The 16958-nt window shown below is 29.2% G+C and overlaps 6 protein-coding genes across 13 annotated transcripts; 3 read left to right on the top strand and 3 right to left on the bottom strand.

The window, feature by feature from the left end:
- Positions 1 to 393: 393 nt before the first annotated feature.
- LOC117234829 (U3 small nucleolar RNA-interacting protein 2) lies at positions 394 to 2577 on the bottom strand. 2 transcript variants are annotated; one of them, XM_033496395.1, is made up of 8 exons: positions 2376 to 2577; positions 2135 to 2247; positions 1966 to 2063; positions 1669 to 1896; positions 1488 to 1597; positions 1213 to 1409; positions 800 to 1137; positions 394 to 711 (listed from the first exon to the last, which is right to left on the bottom strand). In XM_033496395.1, exons 1-8 carry the CDS (start codon positions 2424 to 2426, stop codon positions 479 to 481), a joined length of 1368 nt encoding a protein of 455 aa, XP_033352286.1. In that variant the 5' UTR covers positions 2427 to 2577; the 3' UTR covers positions 394 to 478. The 2 variants fall into 2 exon arrangements, with proteins under 2 accessions (XP_033352286.1, XP_033352287.1); XM_033496396.1 differs by having other exon boundaries at positions 1966 to 2060.
- Positions 2578 to 2717: 140 nt separating this feature from the next.
- Positions 2718 to 3879, top strand: LOC117234835 (low molecular weight phosphotyrosine protein phosphatase-like). The gene is made up of 5 exons (XM_033496408.1): positions 2718 to 3103; positions 3187 to 3377; positions 3443 to 3604; positions 3689 to 3767; positions 3853 to 3879. Exons 1-5 carry the CDS (start codon positions 3067 to 3069, stop codon positions 3873 to 3875), a joined length of 492 nt encoding a protein of 163 aa, XP_033352299.1. The 5' UTR covers positions 2718 to 3066; the 3' UTR covers positions 3876 to 3879.
- Positions 3880 to 4093: 214 nt separating this feature from the next.
- LOC117234836 (low molecular weight phosphotyrosine protein phosphatase-like) lies at positions 4094 to 5164 on the top strand. Its single transcript, XM_033496409.1, has 5 exons — positions 4094 to 4314; positions 4398 to 4588; positions 4649 to 4810; positions 4890 to 4968; positions 5059 to 5164. Exons 1-5 carry the CDS (start codon positions 4278 to 4280, stop codon positions 5073 to 5075), a joined length of 486 nt encoding a protein of 161 aa, XP_033352300.1. The 5' UTR covers positions 4094 to 4277; the 3' UTR covers positions 5076 to 5164.
- LOC117234830 (guanine deaminase) lies at positions 5150 to 8169 on the bottom strand. 7 transcript variants are annotated; one of them, XM_033496397.1, is made up of 10 exons: positions 7905 to 8169; positions 7780 to 7824; positions 6969 to 7019; positions 6599 to 6841; positions 6296 to 6514; positions 6104 to 6211; positions 5916 to 6023; positions 5687 to 5852; positions 5454 to 5600; positions 5150 to 5376 (listed from the first exon to the last, which is right to left on the bottom strand). In XM_033496397.1, exons 1-10 carry the CDS (start codon positions 7923 to 7925, stop codon positions 5177 to 5179), a joined length of 1308 nt encoding a protein of 435 aa, XP_033352288.1. In that variant the 5' UTR covers positions 7926 to 8169; the 3' UTR covers positions 5150 to 5176. The 7 variants fall into 7 exon arrangements, with proteins under 7 accessions (XP_033352288.1, XP_033352295.1, XP_033352291.1 ...); XM_033496404.1 differs by lacking the exon at positions 6969 to 7019 and having other exon boundaries at positions 6599 to 6708; positions 7905 to 8168; XM_033496400.1 differs by lacking the exon at positions 7780 to 7824 and having other exon boundaries at positions 6969 to 7110; positions 8018 to 8168.
- Positions 7304 to 10940, top strand: LOC117234837 (dynein-1-beta heavy chain, flagellar inner arm I1 complex-like). Its single transcript, XM_033496410.1, has 10 exons — positions 7304 to 7544; positions 7774 to 7856; positions 8337 to 8676; positions 8848 to 9177; positions 9273 to 9555; positions 9626 to 9791; positions 9861 to 10003; positions 10082 to 10409; positions 10494 to 10666; positions 10820 to 10940. The coding sequence occupies exons 1-10, from the start codon at positions 7430 to 7432 to the stop codon at positions 10914 to 10916; spliced, it is 2058 nt and encodes a 685-aa protein (XP_033352301.1). The 5' UTR covers positions 7304 to 7429; the 3' UTR covers positions 10917 to 10940.
- Positions 10686 to 16942, bottom strand: LOC117234827 (post-GPI attachment to proteins factor 6-like). The gene is made up of 13 exons (XM_033496393.1): positions 16570 to 16942; positions 16162 to 16333; positions 15871 to 16084; positions 15671 to 15798; positions 15314 to 15597; positions 14965 to 15227; positions 14747 to 14875; positions 14470 to 14675; positions 14225 to 14382; positions 13907 to 14139; positions 13640 to 13834; positions 13436 to 13576; positions 10686 to 13348 (listed from the first exon to the last, which is right to left on the bottom strand). Exons 1-13 carry the CDS (start codon positions 16670 to 16672, stop codon positions 13148 to 13150), a joined length of 2427 nt encoding a protein of 808 aa, XP_033352284.1. The 5' UTR covers positions 16673 to 16942; the 3' UTR covers positions 10686 to 13147.
- Positions 16943 to 16958: the final 16 nt, after the last annotated feature.

Below are 16958 nucleotides of genomic sequence, written 5' to 3'. Positions count from 1 at the left end.
TTCTTTCTGGTTCGTAGTCAGTAGACGCGAATAAATCAATGGCGGTAATCACTTCATTCTTGTAAACGCTAATGTCCTCTGCGGCGATCATTGTTATTATACGAACGAACTCAAGACGGCATGGTATACAAGACTAAGAACAAGACCTAAAATGGGGACATAATATTTTATAACTCAACTTTTGTACAGAATAAATAAATACTTGTACTGTGGACCAATATTTCTTTTATTTCATTCGCATGTTTACGACTCGATTTCATTGTAAATGAGATATTCGAAGATAACAAAAAGTCAGATGACAAATGTTATGTGAAAAATAAATGACAAACATCAACTATGAAATAATAAACAATATATTTTTTTGTTTAATATAGAAAGAAGTTTGTCGAGATAAAACGTGTAAAAAATTATACGATCTTTATTTACCTAACTATTCATATTCAATTTACAACTGTTCGTTTCTTCTTAATATTATAAACTATTTATTTTTTGTTTGAATTAACGGTATTATAACTATGGAATTCTTTGCTTCTGATATCCGCCACCATCTTCCAAGTCTGTGTTCTTGACCAATTCCAGCAATAAGTTGAGTCCCATCCGAAGTGAAACATAGCGCATTGACGAACCCTGTTAGTTGTATCTCAAATAGCGGATTCAATGATCTAAAGGAATCGCCGCATTGCCATAATCTGATAACACCATTTCGCGATCCTATATTCCATAATTACGATAAACGATTAACATTCTTTCATAGAGACAAACGAATCATATATTTAAAAAAGAAAACAGTATTTAATACCCGATGCAACTAGATCTGTATTGAGTAAAGTAGCTATACTCGAAATCCACATTGGTTGATCATTGCTTTCATCTCTTCCGTGTGCGTCTAGCACCGAACACAAAGGTTTTTTCTTTAAACAACCCCAAACGCATAATTGTCCGTCGTCTCCACAACTAAAAAAGTGTTCTTCGTTTATAAGCTTTACGGTATCTATGCTACCACCATGTCCATTGAATATAAGTTGCGATTCTTCTACGATTTTCCAAATTCGTATCGTCCCATCGAAACCACCGCTACTTATAGCTCGTTCACGCGCAAGCGCGTCAATCGATGTAACGCCATTTTGATGTCCAAATCTAAGAAAGTAATAAAATGCGACTATAATAGAGTAAGCTACGTTAAAATGATGACAACGATAATGATATACTCACAAAGATTCAACGTATGCCATATCACCTAAATTCCATACTTTTACGCTTCTATCGTTAGAACCGGAATACAACGTGTGCGTATCTCTACGGAAGACTAAGCTGGTAACGCTATCCCTATGACCTTGCAAGTTTTTTATGTGATTTAAGGTATCTCCACAAAATACTAGAATATGTTTACAACCGCTATCTCCTGCTACCTTTCATCGTAAGAAATAGATATTTATATATACTTGTGAATGCAGATATATTATAAATGAAAGTTTATATAATCTTACCAAAAATTTACCATCGGTACTAATTGCCAAACATTGTACACATTTCATTCCAGCCTCTGATTTCCTTTTTCCTTTAACGGCTTTCAATTTTGCTCCTTCTTTTAAGCACCCTATTATGTAATATTCGCTTAAGTAAAATTGTTCTCGTAATTCAATGGTTGTTTTATCAAAAGTAACATACATTTAACTAAACTACCATCCTTTGAACCAGAATATAAAAATTTTCCATTGCTAGAGAGACATAAACAGGTAATTGAACTTTTATGTTCTTTACATTTTAGAACAATTGGTTCTCCATGATTGATATAATTTGAAGCTACAGTCTTCCGTAATCTTCCCTTTTCTTCTAAATATTCCTCTTGTAATCTTCTTGCTACTGCTCCTTCTTCAAATTCTGCTCTATCTCTTTCTATATTTATTTACAAAACTGGCGTTAAAAAGTGAACACACAGAAGGACCATTTCATATAATAATTTACCTTCTTCTTCGATATGCTGAAGGTATTTCTTTGCAAGTCTTACGCGCTTCTCCTGAGCAGTTTCTTCTTCTTCCTCGCTTTCGTATTCTTCGTTTCTTCTATACAAAATAATAATTAATGACAGTTAAAAATAAAATCATTAAATCTAAATTTGGAAATATATAAACACCTCTGATTTTCTTCTGCAAGTTCTTCGTCTGTACTGGCAATACTTTCGTTATCATCAGGTACAGGCTTATTTATCTTCTTTGTCTTCCCCTTTGTTTTAGTATAACCATTAAACTAGAATATGATAAATTTGTAATCCTTTGTAGTACATTACAAATAAATTCAATTGCATCTTGCGACACAGAATAATTTTTATATATCAAAAATCAAATATTTCTAAGGATATACACATTTTTTTATACCTTTCTTTTAATTCCTCCGCTACCTTGTTTATTTCGAATGAAGAATGACATATTTACAAAATGCTTTTTCAAACGAATTTTAACCTATTTCATTCCTACCACATGGCTTATTTTTCTTAAACAAGCACTGCCAGCAACCGTAATCAAGAAAGCCCGATATTAATCTATGTAACAAACTGCTACATGGAAAGTCACCGGTAGGATACGGCGATGGCGCACTCTATATTCGATGAACATAGTACACTTTTCGAATAATGCGTAATTGGCAAACCTGACCGGAAAATAATACATTTTTCTATGGCTATTATTTATAGTTTTATTATTCATAGATAATGTAATTATTTGAAAAAAATTAACCCCTTGCCTTGCGATTTAGGTTCCAATAAACAATAAGCAAGATCGGTCACACGTCGAGCGTTCAAAGTTGGGCAGATCGCACATGTCTTCTGATATATAAGTGCATGTGTAATGTACAACTAATTTTATTTTGCAAGATGTTTGATAAATTTCATTACCAATTGATCATTGAACACGGAAAATTTATTATCTTGGAGTAAATAATAAATCAATAACAACGACGTACTACGTCTTTCACACGATACTGTAAGTTACAGGGTTAAGAACCGCTGTAAATTCTTATTGATCCCTTATATTTATAATATTTATGTAAAAAAAAAAAAAAAAAAAAAATATGGTTCAAAAGAAAAGGGTACTTATGGTTTGTTTAGGTATGTTTTAAAATATTTGAGTGTATAATAAATTTAAAAAATCGTATACCATAACAGTAAAAAACATTATTTTTATTTTACAGGGAATATTTGTCGTTCACCAATAGCAGAAGCAGTTTTCAGCAACGAAATAAATGCATTAGGCTTGAACGAATCGTGGGAAGTAGAAAGTGCGGCAATCATAGAATATCATACAGGTAAATGTCCAGATCCAAGAGCCATGGCTACGCTAAGAGAAAAGGGTATCACTAACTATTCTCATAGAGCACGAACAGTGAGTAAATTTATTGTTATATAAAAAATGTCTAATGTTAGTATTAATTTATTTTGTCGTTGTAGGTCAAGATAGATGATTTTACCACATTTAATTGGATATTTGGAATGGATAATAGTAATATTGAAGAATTAAATTATATGAAACCTGCGAATTGTACTGCTAAGATTGAACTTCTTGGAAAGTATGATCCAAAGGGAGAAATCATAATCAAAGATCCTTACTATGTACATAATTATTTTAATACGAAATGTTAACTTAAAATTTTCTATTATAAAACAAGAGCTAAATTAAAACAGATTTATTTACAGATGAACAACAATAATGGATTTTATAAGGCATATGAGCAGAGTACACGGTGTATAAAAGCTTTCTTGCAACAACATAAAGGTATTATCAAAAGATGTATTGCACTTGTGATAATTTATAAATTAAATTTAAAGAAATATAATTATAGCAAGCTTCTTATTTCCAGATGAAACTTTAAAACCAGAATAAAACTTAAAAGCTATTAATATGTATAATTAAAATTATTAAAATATTATATGTGTATAAATTCTTAGAGACAATAAAAATTCATTACAGAATTAAAGTATTGATTCGTTACTATTTATCATTTACAAGTATTCTTTAAAAGAAATTCTCAATCGTCTTTCGTATATAAAATAACTCTCTAGTCTCATATCATACTAATGCATGTAACTTATACCGATTCTGATTTCTATTAACTTAATACTCGTGTAACTACATATTTACTTGTACAAGCAACAGTTATTTAAGATAAAAACATATATATGTATTTACCTCGTTTTACAAGGTTTCTTACATAACCTTAAGGACACTATTGTATGAATACCTTTTTTAAAGGTGAAAATTAATTTAAAATCAGTAAACAGCAACATGTCACCAAAAAAGAAAGTGTTAATGGTGTGTTTAGGTATATTAAGAATGTTAATTGTCTGTGCAGAGTAATATTGTAAGCGTATCATCTTTCGTTATACCAGTATTAAAAATTCTTAGGAAACAGCTGTCGTTCTCCAATAGCAAAAGCAGTATTTTACGATGAAATAAAAAAGTTAAATCTTTCTGACATTTGGGAAGTAAATAGCGTTGCACTTTTACAGTATCACGTAGGTAACGGTCCAGAGCCTAGAACTATGTCTACGCTCAAAAAAAGAGGCATTACAGATTATACTCACATAGCGAGACAGGTATATATAACAAATTGTTTTATTTAAAATGCAAGATAAAACGTGTCCTTCTGTTTTCAGATAACAAAGGAAGATTTCTACAAATTCGATTGGATATTTGGAATGGATAGTGGAATAGTATTTGACCTCTGTCAAATGCAACCGGAAGATAGTCAAGCAAAAATTGAACTTCTTGGAAAATATGATCCGAATGGAGAATTAAATATAAGAGACCCGTTATTTGTAAGAATTGTTAACGTATTATTGTTAAATTATTTTTGTTGTTATTAAATATTTAAGTATTTTTCGATTAAAATAATAGGACAGTGACAGCGCTGGATTTGAAAAGGCATTTGAGCAAGCTGCAAGAAGCATAAAAGTATTTCTGGAACGACATAAAGGTAGCTTTATATACCATGATATTTCATTTATTAAGTCATTCGAATAATTTATTTTTATATTATCTTATCAAGAAATAATTTCCTTTACAGATATAGTAAATACATAATTACACTGATTATAATTGCATTGTCATATATACCTTATATATAAACTATTGTACATTGGAATAAACATGAAATATGTAAGTATTACGAATATGAATTATTCTTATTTAACTTTACAACCACTTATATACACTTCAATAATATTACGATCATCTCCGGAATAAATGAATTTTTGAAATCGTTCTTCCAAGCTACTACTTTGCAAATTATTCAAAAGTCCATCACTTACATCTGTATCCACAATAAGGGCATCGAATTCTTTACCGACTTCGAAATTCCCTACTTGGTTATCCATCGCAAGGGCTAAAGGAATATTGTATTAGAGATTCGGTAACTTGATGCAGTGAATAATTTTGATTTAATTCTAAGAACAGTACTACCTGCTGCACCACCTAATGTAGCCATATGAAATACATCTTTATAATTAACTGCTTTATAATTATCCTTCATTAAGGACAAATGGATCGATACTTGTAAAGCTGATCTCATTGCATCTAAAATACTACAACTTTGTCCACCTGATACGTCTAAAAATAAAAACTGATTTATTGAAGTAAACTGTATAATTGTCATATAACTATAAAGTTATTAAATAAAAATAATAAATTTATACCAGTGCCAAGACCAATCTTAATCTGTTTGCTTTTCAGTCTTTGAATATCACAAAGACCACTTTTTAAACATGTATTTGACGAAGGACAGTGTATAATTGCTGTATCACGCTCATTTAATAATACAAGTTCATTATCTGTAAGATATATCCCATGAGCTAACACTGTCTGAAAATAAGCAGTTTATAGTTTCTTATATTTTGTATATATGTAATTATTTATTTTGTATACCTTATTTGTAAGAAGTCCAGCTGCATCATATACAGCTGCATAAGAAGGATATTCAGGAAAGTTGTTCTTCACAGCTTTTACTTCATCTTGATTTTCTGATACATGAGTCTGAAATATTTTACATGTATGTTAAAACAATTCATACACATAGAATATCTTGTACATAAAAAATATCTCATATATAGTACCTGTATATGAAGATTTTTTTCTTTTGCTAGTTTTCCTAATTTTTTCATTAGTGTCATATCACAGCTTAAGGCAAATCTTGGTGTTATAATTGGCTTTATTAGAGGACTCTATAATAATTATCATATAAATAACAATTTGATCTTTATAAAGAAGAAGTAAAATATAAATTTAAATGATATTCACAACCTTACATTTAATTTAGCCAAATCTTCTATAAATTTGTTTATATTTTCTATAGATTGTTCAGTAGTTTCATAATAATTATCACTACGTTTTACATTCATACTTATTTTTCCAATGAATGCCCGTTGACCCTTATTAGCTGCTACTTGTCCAAGAATTATAGATGCTTTTGGATAGAGAGATGCAAAATAACATGCTGTTGTTGTACCACTCTTTATAGTCTGTTGCTATAATTTCAGAAATAATACGATCATCATTTATATAAAATATAATCTAAAAAATATTTTGATATTACGTTACATTGAACTCACCACAACCGTATTAAATACTTGTTCAGCAAATTTTTCATCTGTATATTTCTTTTCTAAAGGAAAAGTATAAGTCTCCAACCATTCTAAAAGTTGTTTATCATATCCAACTCCTAAATTAGGAAGTTGAACAGCATGAATGTGACAATCAATAAATCCTGGTACTAAAAATTGACTATTGCTGAGAACACTAACATTTTCGTTTTTTATACCATCCAAGTTTGGATTTATTACTATATTAGAGATCTAAGCATAAAGAAGTATATTACATAATTTAACAAATATAAGGTTTACATTAGGCGTAATATTTAATTTATTATGATAAATAATGATATTGCAGATTAAAAATAAATAAAAATAGACCGATACATACTTTGCCGTTTTTAACGTGTATCATACCACGGTCGACGACAATCAGTTCTCCCTGTTCGTTAGAGTGAATAAATGGACCAACAAATATTTTTTCTCTGGCAGACTGAGACATTGTGTTAATCTTTCTTAATATTCCAAATTTACTGTAACGCGCACCATAAATGTTTAAGAATAAGATAAATGTAATATAAAATAGTTACAACAATTTTTTATCTTTCTTAATATTTATCATTAATAAATATTGTATATTTTTTTTACTTTTCACCTATTTATTAATATCCTATTAATATTCTTTGAATAGTACGTCTTGTATTGTCTTATAGTATAGTAACGGAAAACATATCGATGTAACAAACAATAAGAAGATAAAACTAATATCGTGCCGAAGCTATACGAATATTTATATTTGTTTTTATATACTTATCTTCGTATATTATACAGAACAAAAAAAAAGAAAAAAAGATGATCGTAAAGAAAGAACAAAAATCTGAAATCTTAAAAAAGTCGGATAAGACGATGGATACTCATCGAGAATTTTTGGATATGGATACCGATGAAGAAGATTTTGGTCACCAAGGTACGATAATTAAATACATACATCTTAAAATTTCGATTAAATCATAAAAGATCAGCGATCGGTTAAGATTTAGTTATATTGAATCGAATTACTAAATTCGAATATATTTTGAGGAAATGTGCAAAACAATTTTAAATATATGCATGATAATTCTAATTTCTGTTACGATATCTAAATCTCTGTTCTCTGTAATTGAGAAAATAATTTAAGATATTTAATTGTATTGTAGAATCACCTGATGCAGGCGAAGAATTTGTCGTTCCCTCAGAACCGGAAAAGCCTATTTTCTCCGAGAAAGATTTAATTGCTTTAGTAAGAACACCAACGTAAACCAACGCAATTTGAAATTTTAAAACTTACTTGTTGCCCAAATCGGGTCATCAGAGTCCATAACAAGATAATTTATTGCAAAATATATTTTTTTTTAATATCTACTTAATATATATGTACAGATAAAAACATTGCGGACTTACGATTATTTATTATCGTTTGATTCGTTCTATCTAAGAAGTAATACTAAATTAATTATGCATCAAATTTTATATAGTATTACAAAATTGTAATAAATCAGTCTAATGAAACATTACTGCAGAACCGATTTATAGTTTGAATGAAAAAGAATTAGACTAGAAGTCACACTTTAGTATTATGAAAAATTCCTATCAGTCTAATGATAGGAATTTACTGTAATGCCATCTACGGCGCGACTTTTAAGATCCTGTTACAGAAGTGGAAATACTTTTGTAGGTTTCATTGAAACGATTAAATGTTTTCGTTTGAATATGCTTTTAGGTGAAATATGTGAAAGATTTAACGATATATTCTTGCAATGGCGTAAGTTGGAACGAGCATTCCGATGAAACAATTCAAGAATATTTTAAAAATCCGTCATATACAGTGCTAACTACATTTTACGATAAAGATGAATTAAATGCTACGTTGGATATCCCGATACATGCATCTAAGGGATTTACATATTTCTTAAGATCATCATGGCAAATTTATACCCCAGAAAATTTTTTAAAGACCGTTTCATTTGGCAGTATTAACAATAATATTAAGAGTAATGTCCTAAAATTTGTGGAAAATATGTATGCACCGATTGTGCTGCACAGCGAAGATTACGCTTCATGTATCCAAATAAAATATTATAATTTTATTATTTTAATTTTGTTCGTGTAGAATAGTATACGTGGTATAATAATTACAAAGTTTCAAAATTTTATTTCTATTTGTTATCATTACCTCATTATCTCGAACAAAAATAACCCATATTAGAGCTACAATTTCCCATAACGAACAGTTTTAAGAAACGACGTATTTTTAAATTTACACGAGTTTATCGTACATCTAATGGAGGAAGTTTATAAACCAATGGGTAGAACTATCTTATACGTACCGAAAGAACGTCTTCTTCAGACATTTTTAAAATCGGATACAGGCAATTATTTTTTGTTGGGTACAAATAAAACAACGGCCATTTCCGAAGAAGATGAAAGAAAACGAAAGTTAGTCGACAGGCTAGAGAAAGTAGTTTGCTTTTGGATCAGACAGATACGTAGAGCAACGATAACGTCGACGAGAAGACAAATTAATAATATACAAGATGAAGTGGACTATTGGAATGCAAAGCGTCAGTTTCTCATTAGTTAAATTAACTTTGCTTAAATTTCAGCTACACACTACATCTTTTCTTAATAAAAAGTATCTGTTTCGAATTCCTTGTAGATTCAAATTTGAATCATTTGTGTACTCAACTTCTTAATACGGAAGTTCGATTAATCATCGACATTTTGAAAAATTTGCATTCTCCAAGCGCGAGTGAATTAGAGAAATTAACTATCCACATTGATGCAAGATTAGAGGAAGCGTCGTCGAATTTAATGTACTTAAATATTCTACTTCGTTTTTGTAAAAATTTAAACATTCCAGAAGATGTCGAAAATTCTGTGACAGAAGCATTACTTCTTATATTATTCATTTGGACGGAATCGTCATTCTATTCTACGAAGTAAGAACAATGACTTATGTTGAAAAATAATATTTCCGTATGTGATATTTCTATATAGTAATATTTCTAGGCGTAATATAAAAATATTATGTCGGGCATTAAGCTCACAAATAATGGAGCAATGTAAAAGATATATCAAACTGGACGTTGCTCTTGGGAGTAATCCCGAAATGGGAATACAGATGCTAGAGAAATGTATATTTTGTTGTAATGTTTATAAAACAATATATGATAACGTATGCTTTCTATAAAATATACTTTCTTGTATTAACAGCTGATTGGTAGATTATTAACACTTATTGCAGGTCATGATAAATGTTACATGTCGTATCAATCTTAACAGAAAATGGGACATAAACCAGCAAGAAGTTTTTAGCAAAATTAATATTTTTAAACAAAGATGCTACGATGTCATTGAAATTTGTGAAGCTTTAATAGTATTTGGAAGGTATTTGAAAGAAGAAGAAGAAGAAGAAAAAAAAAAAGTAAGATAGAAATTAATAATCATTTTTATGTGATTTAATAGAGACGTTAAAATAGGATTAATCGGAGGCCCAAACGGAACCGAGTATGAAGCATATTTACGGGAAATTGAATCTTTATTTTACGAAAACTTAAATGAAATTATAATGGCACGTGACATCGTGTTCGATGTTACAGGATCCATTTGGTTTATAAAGATCAAACAATTTAGGTATATGGATTTGCAATTAGAAAATATGGTAGTAAATTTAATTAATGATATATTTAAAAATGTAAAGAATATAGAAGAAGGTATCGAGGCTATTTACGTTTTACAAAAATTTAAAAAAAGAGAGAATTTACGAGAATTATTGCAAAAAAAATGGATACAGGTATATATCGATGCTGTGTGTATTAATTGATCGCTAGTAAACGTTATTTACAATAGTTATTAATAATAATAAACAAATTCTTAGATATGGAAAATATTTAATAACGAAATCGAATACTGTTACATCAGTGCGATTAATCGATCCAGGGAAGAGACTGATGTTGGTGTAACTTTGTTATGCATTTTACAATACTTAAGAAATCAGCATTCTATAATCACAAATGCATTAGATTGGATAGGGAATTGCGACTTTGGAAAGTGAGTAAAGCAATCTAGATTATTTAAACAGATTTATTGAAATGATAGATTTCCTTCTTTAAATATCTTATTCCTTTCTGCTAAACATCTTTTTTATAACATGATTTCTCTACATTCGTATCTCTGAACAGGACGTATTATGCATGATTTCAGCTGTGTTTTGCAACGATATGAACATGTAGTAGATGTAATTGACAAGAGAAGAAAGATGTTTAACATTTACAATACAGATGGAACGCAATATATATAATGCGAAATTTTATGTTATTAAAACTGTGGTAGAAGGTAAAAATAATTTCATTTTAAGAGAAAAGATAATAAAAGATTGATTTAAAAAGTTTCGTATAACGAGAACCTCTTCTGTCACTTCATTATCAAAATAATGATATTGCTACAATTTCGGACGGGGTACTGTACTCGTAATTTTTCTAAATATATGTCGTTTTATCTTCGACTTAAAAGAAATGATAGGAAATCAAATTAAAAAATTAAGTATCTATCTGACATAATACGGAATATATGCCTTCTTATATTTTATTCGATACGAAATATTATATTATTTATGTTCACTCTGAATTTGTGACAGACTTATAACACAATTCACATTGTTGATACTTTTCAGGATAAAAGTTCATTCTACGTGTTTTATTTGTTTAAAATCTTGAGTAATATAGCGTACATAGATCTTTCAAAGATTTGCATTATATGAATTCCTTCTTATCAATCACCTTGCCTTTTTGTAATAGTGTAAAAATAAGATTTGTAATATAATTGGCATAGGATGAAAGAGAAATCTCAGATGGCACTTTACACATTGTGAGGTATTTGAACAGTAAACTAAAGTAAATATTATGCTTTAGTAATTTACCATATCAAATTGAATTCATACAGGTTGTAGTCATAATTGAAAATGATAATAAATTATATTCTATTAAATCATTATTATAAAAATCTTTTGAATAACATATTGCAATTAATATCACATAAAATGAATGAATATCACAAAAAAAGAATGAAATTACAATATTGAAATATATATATATATATATATATATAAACTTTTAATTTACTTATAGACAGCATGAGTGTATCTTCTGTATTAAAACTAATTAACTTTGGGAATTTTTAATATTATATGACGTTCATGTAATGCCTAAAACAATTCCCAATTTCTTACTTACTATATTCTACCTTTCCATTTGAAAATTTCTAAAAAAATGTTTATTTAGAACATAAATCAAATTGAATACTGTTACAGTTTTTACACATAAATTTTAATATCAAAAACGATAAAACTCTTGTAATTACTCAATTATTTAATTTTTGAAATTTGAATACTATTCCCGAATAATTTACCCGTATTTAGGCACAACATTCATACTTTCATTTCCTAATATGCTATTAGTACCTTTTATCATATTCTGTGGTCCCTTACACAAGTGTAAACACTAAATGTGAAAAATAGATGTAACAATATTGGGCACATAACATGTTCTTCTACGTTCTTAAGATACATATGTACTGCATTACATTTTCATGTTTCCCAAAGTTATAGTAGTTACACAGAATATGCACGCGATATATATTATATTTTTTTATACATAACAAAACATATTTAAACGATAAGAAATAAAATATAATGAGTATTTTTGGATGTAATTTGCCAGTGGCAATATGTATAGGGTAATCTATGCAATTAATATTTTTCTGTACTATTAGGCACATAAAATACATAAATTACATACATATAAGAATGCTTCTGAGAGAAATAAATTATTTTACAAAACAAAATAGCAAACAAAATAGCATATTAAGTACTATCAACAAATATAAGAATACATGTATAATCGTGTATTTATGTATATAATAAATTTTATAACAAGTTTCCTCTAAAAATCATACCTATGGCTATAGAGAAGATCATGAAGAAATATAATTATTACTGGTGTAATAAACTCAATAAATCGTCATCAATATTTTACTGGTACATATTATTAGATTTACGTAACTTCCTAGAAAAAATAAATGTTAACTTTTCTTTGTGACTTCTTTAACACGATACGATACAACTTCCAACAATAAAAATATAAAAAATATTTCGTTAAATATTAGTGTTGTTGGTTATATTCTAAAAATAACATAGCAGCAGTAATAATAGAATAGCACCATTTATAAGTTCGTTCAGCTTTTACGGCTGAAACTAGTTGTATATTACATTGAGCTGTGTTAAATTGGAAACTTTGGCATAGATTACCCTATGATCAATTATGCATCTTTACTTAGGAACTATTATAAAATACATAAATATTTTATGTACATATACACGATACTAGTACATGTGCATTCATTTTTTAAATTTTGATTATCATAATGCTATAATCTACTTTTTGCTTAGAGAATTAGAACACTCTTTTGGCACAGATAACTTAAATAATAGTATGTATTTGGTTTGTTTTTACCCTACCTATTTTTACTGCAGTTTCAATTTGATGCAATTACCAGATTTTCCTCACCACTCGTTACCGTAAAAATTGGACTACCCGGTGTGTCCTTATAATCAAGTAATTCACTATCGTCGCTAAACGAGCTGGTACCCGAAGAACCAACTTGTTCTAACCGCGATGATGGTAAAAGAAATATCAATGAGATCGCTATTATCATATGCCATGCACTATGAACATACTACAAAGAAAATACGAATACTTTTTATAATAATAGAGACAATTTTTCACTTTTGTTAATATATATATTAATTTATAATGTACGTACCTGATAATTGGCTTCTGTCTCGACTAAAGAAAAGAGCAATAAACCTACAATAGCTAGTGTTAATCCTGTTAATAATTTTGAGATCCTCTCAGGCTTCTTCAGCCTTCTCAAGTGAAAACAACGATAAGCATATGTCCCCATCTGGAAATATATGAAAAACAAAAGAAATAACGCTGTTATAAGTGTTTCTTCTAAATTACTTACTGGGATCATAATGCCCATTCCTAATGGTACTAATATACTAGTTAAACTTGTTTTATTGGATTCAACACCAAAAGCTATAATAAGAACTCCAAACATATGACATAATGATACAAAACGAGTCGGTATTTCAGCCATTGCAACAAGTGTTACCCAAAATGCTAATATACTTGAAAAAAAGTCACTGTATTGCAAAACCTGAAATAAATTTAATAAAACTATTTATAAAAGAAAAGATATGATACAATTGTTATGAAACAATTTACGTACTTCATATTTAGCAACACAATAAGTCATAACATGTTGATCACAAGCATGGTACAGAGATGAAAAAAGCATAGTTGCCAAATAGACTAATCCCTCGGTATATAATCCGCGCTTAACAGCTAAATATATAGCAGGTATGAAGAAACCATTACTCAAAGTTAGCATCAATGTTGTTATAAGAAGAGAAGATTCTAGATTGGCGTTAGTAGCATCAGTGCAGCCCCATCCTTTGTATCCTGTGTAATAAAATATATATCGGTATAATAGAAAGAATTATATGCATAAATTATAAATAGTAGTTATTCTAACTAGTAATCAAACCTTCAAAACATTTGCATGTTGTGTAATAAAGAATATTATGATGAACTTCTTCACAAATTCCGTGATGACCACATGGATAATTACCATCAAATACACATTGCCTAGTTCGTATATTCAATGATACTAATATTACTCCCATTTCACAATTTACAGGTTTTCTATTTAATGGATAATATCATTTTGTAATTGTAGTTTGATTTTAATTTTAATATTTTCTATTTATATTTCCAAAAATATGATCTTACCCGTTAAAATAGCACGTTGCATCTAAACTAACGTACCAAGTGTCTGGTTGTGGATATGGAATCAATAGTGTTCCATCATTTCTATCAAATGAAGACAAGATTATTGACATTTCGGAATTTTCACATATAATATTATTGTTAATTCTATCTGGAATTCGCCCACGCTGAACGCAAAGTGTAACTTTAACTAATTGCGTTGTTGTTTTCTGAAAGATATATATAACAGATTGAATAGTTTATGAAATTATATACAAGAGTTTCAGTAATTATTGCTTACTTTATCCATTTCCAAATGAGCACTTATATCAAGCGTACCACCAATGTCAATTAATGGCAAAATATCAAACTGCGTTATTACTGGATGCGCATCAGTCAAGATTATCCAAGAAGTTAACCATTCTTCACTCTGAAGATCAGTTTTTTACACAAACACATTTAATAATTAATATATTTCATATTTATTTGTTATATTTATATTCATGAAATGCTTGATACCTGTAGTAAATAGATCCCTGAAAATATTTGTGAGTGCTTGATTCTAGTAAACTGATATCTTGGGAAACATAGATCATCAAAATATTCATCCGGTATACGAAATATATGTTTCGTAACATCTCCATTATAAGATGATTCATTATGTTTATCTTCATCATGTTCTGTTAAATCTTTCATGCTCAATTGAGCTAATGCTTTAGAAAATAAAGGTGCATCGAAATATTGTCTTATAAAAGATTTTTCTGTTATTCTAATCGGGCATTCTGAAAAGAATAAGATAGAGCAGAAATAATTTATAAGTTTAACATTAACTGTTAACTAAACAAAGTCACAAGTAATGTAAATTTACCTGAAGCGACTACCTTCACATTTACTTCAATAATACTATCCGAAATAATCATTAAATAATAATAACTATCTTCATAAGGGGAAGATTCTGTAAAGGTATATGAACCCAGCATAGTTAAGTTTCCAGTTTCAAATGATTGAGAGTGATTGAAAACGGGCAAAGAACGCCCTTTTAGTGCCATATTTTTAATACAAAGTTCATGTACATTACGAGATTTATGCACAGTAAAATTGCAACCCCAAATATCTACACGAAAATTCCATGTTCCTGACGGGATATATATCCTAAATAAGAATACAATATATTAGTAATTCTCAATTTCTATAATGGTTTGGATATGATAGTTATACCCTTTACTTGTAGTAAGAAGTAGATTCTTTTGTTCTTAATGTTTGTTGGTAACCAATAGGAATATTTTCAATACTATTGGTTTGTGTCCATACAGCTATAGAACCTATACTATAGTGGCATTTATGGCCAAGTCCCTAAAGTATATAAAACTTTAGAATTAATATAAAACAATACAACATTGGAAGATAGATAAAATCGAGATATACCTGCTGTTGAACCTTTTCATCCCAGTGAGACAAATATGCTCCAACAAACCAATCTCCAGCTTCTGGTCCATAAACTGGTATAATCGCAGCGGATTTTAGCTCAAATGTTGTAATTGCAGAAACTCTAATGGTATGATTACGCTTATGATACATATCATTAGGAAATGTATCATTATTTATAGATATCACAGGGTAACTGCCCCATTGCAGGTATCTGAAAATCATAATAGTAAAAGTAAATATCATATTACGAATACCTATACGTTCACGATAGCAAAAACAAATATTTACATATGTACTTTTCTCTCTGGGCAATCTTGCCCATCCATAAATGCCGCAAACTGCCAAGTGGCTCTAAGCACCTCTTTTGGAACTGTATAATGAAACATGGCTATATCTGAATAACTTTTGAACGAATGTAGTGATCCTTCCTGACTTGCTTCCGGCATAGTACATTCTTTAGCTGTCAATATAAATTATTTGCACGTTCTAAGTTAAATATAAATTTATTTACATAAAATACATTTCATAAAGATGAAAATTATAACATTCTCCATGCTTAGGTAAACGTTATTTAAAAGAAAAAAGTGTAGTATCATCTTGGAATATAAACTGTTAAAAGATATAAGTCGTTAAAAAATAAAAGATAGGAACAAAATTATCAATTTTGTAAACGAAAAGATCTGTTTTCAAATTTACCTGGAAAAAGTAATAAGATTAAAAAGACGTGAAATTGAAGAATCATGAGATATCGCCTTGGAATATAATATATCGGAAGCATGATAATATTTTTTGACATCATAGAAAGATGAAAATTTTTTTTCGATCGGATGTTTCCATCCACTTCTTATTAATTATCGATCATTTTCCCACTCCTGTGTTGACTGCACATTTTGCACAGACGATAAATCACCGCGACTAGCTAGCCCGCAATGTTTGCGTGTTTAGTCTATATGGGTTTCCTTCGATCAGCTGTAGTGGACGACATATAAATAGCAAAGGGTGGAATGAATACAAGCTGTAAACTCCTAAACGAATGCTAACTTGGTTTTATTGAAAACCTTTATTCACAACAATTTGTGATACTA

This window comes from Bombus vosnesenskii, unplaced genomic scaffold (assembly GCF_011952255.1).
Source record: "Bombus vosnesenskii isolate JDL3184/JDL3185 unplaced genomic scaffold, Bvos_JDL3184-5_v1.1 scf7180000013309, whole genome shotgun sequence".
Lineage (NCBI taxonomy): Eukaryota > Metazoa > Arthropoda > Insecta > Hymenoptera > Apidae > Bombus > Bombus vosnesenskii.
Note: the sequence above shows the minus strand (reverse complement) of the source record. Positions and strands in the feature narration are given on the sequence as shown.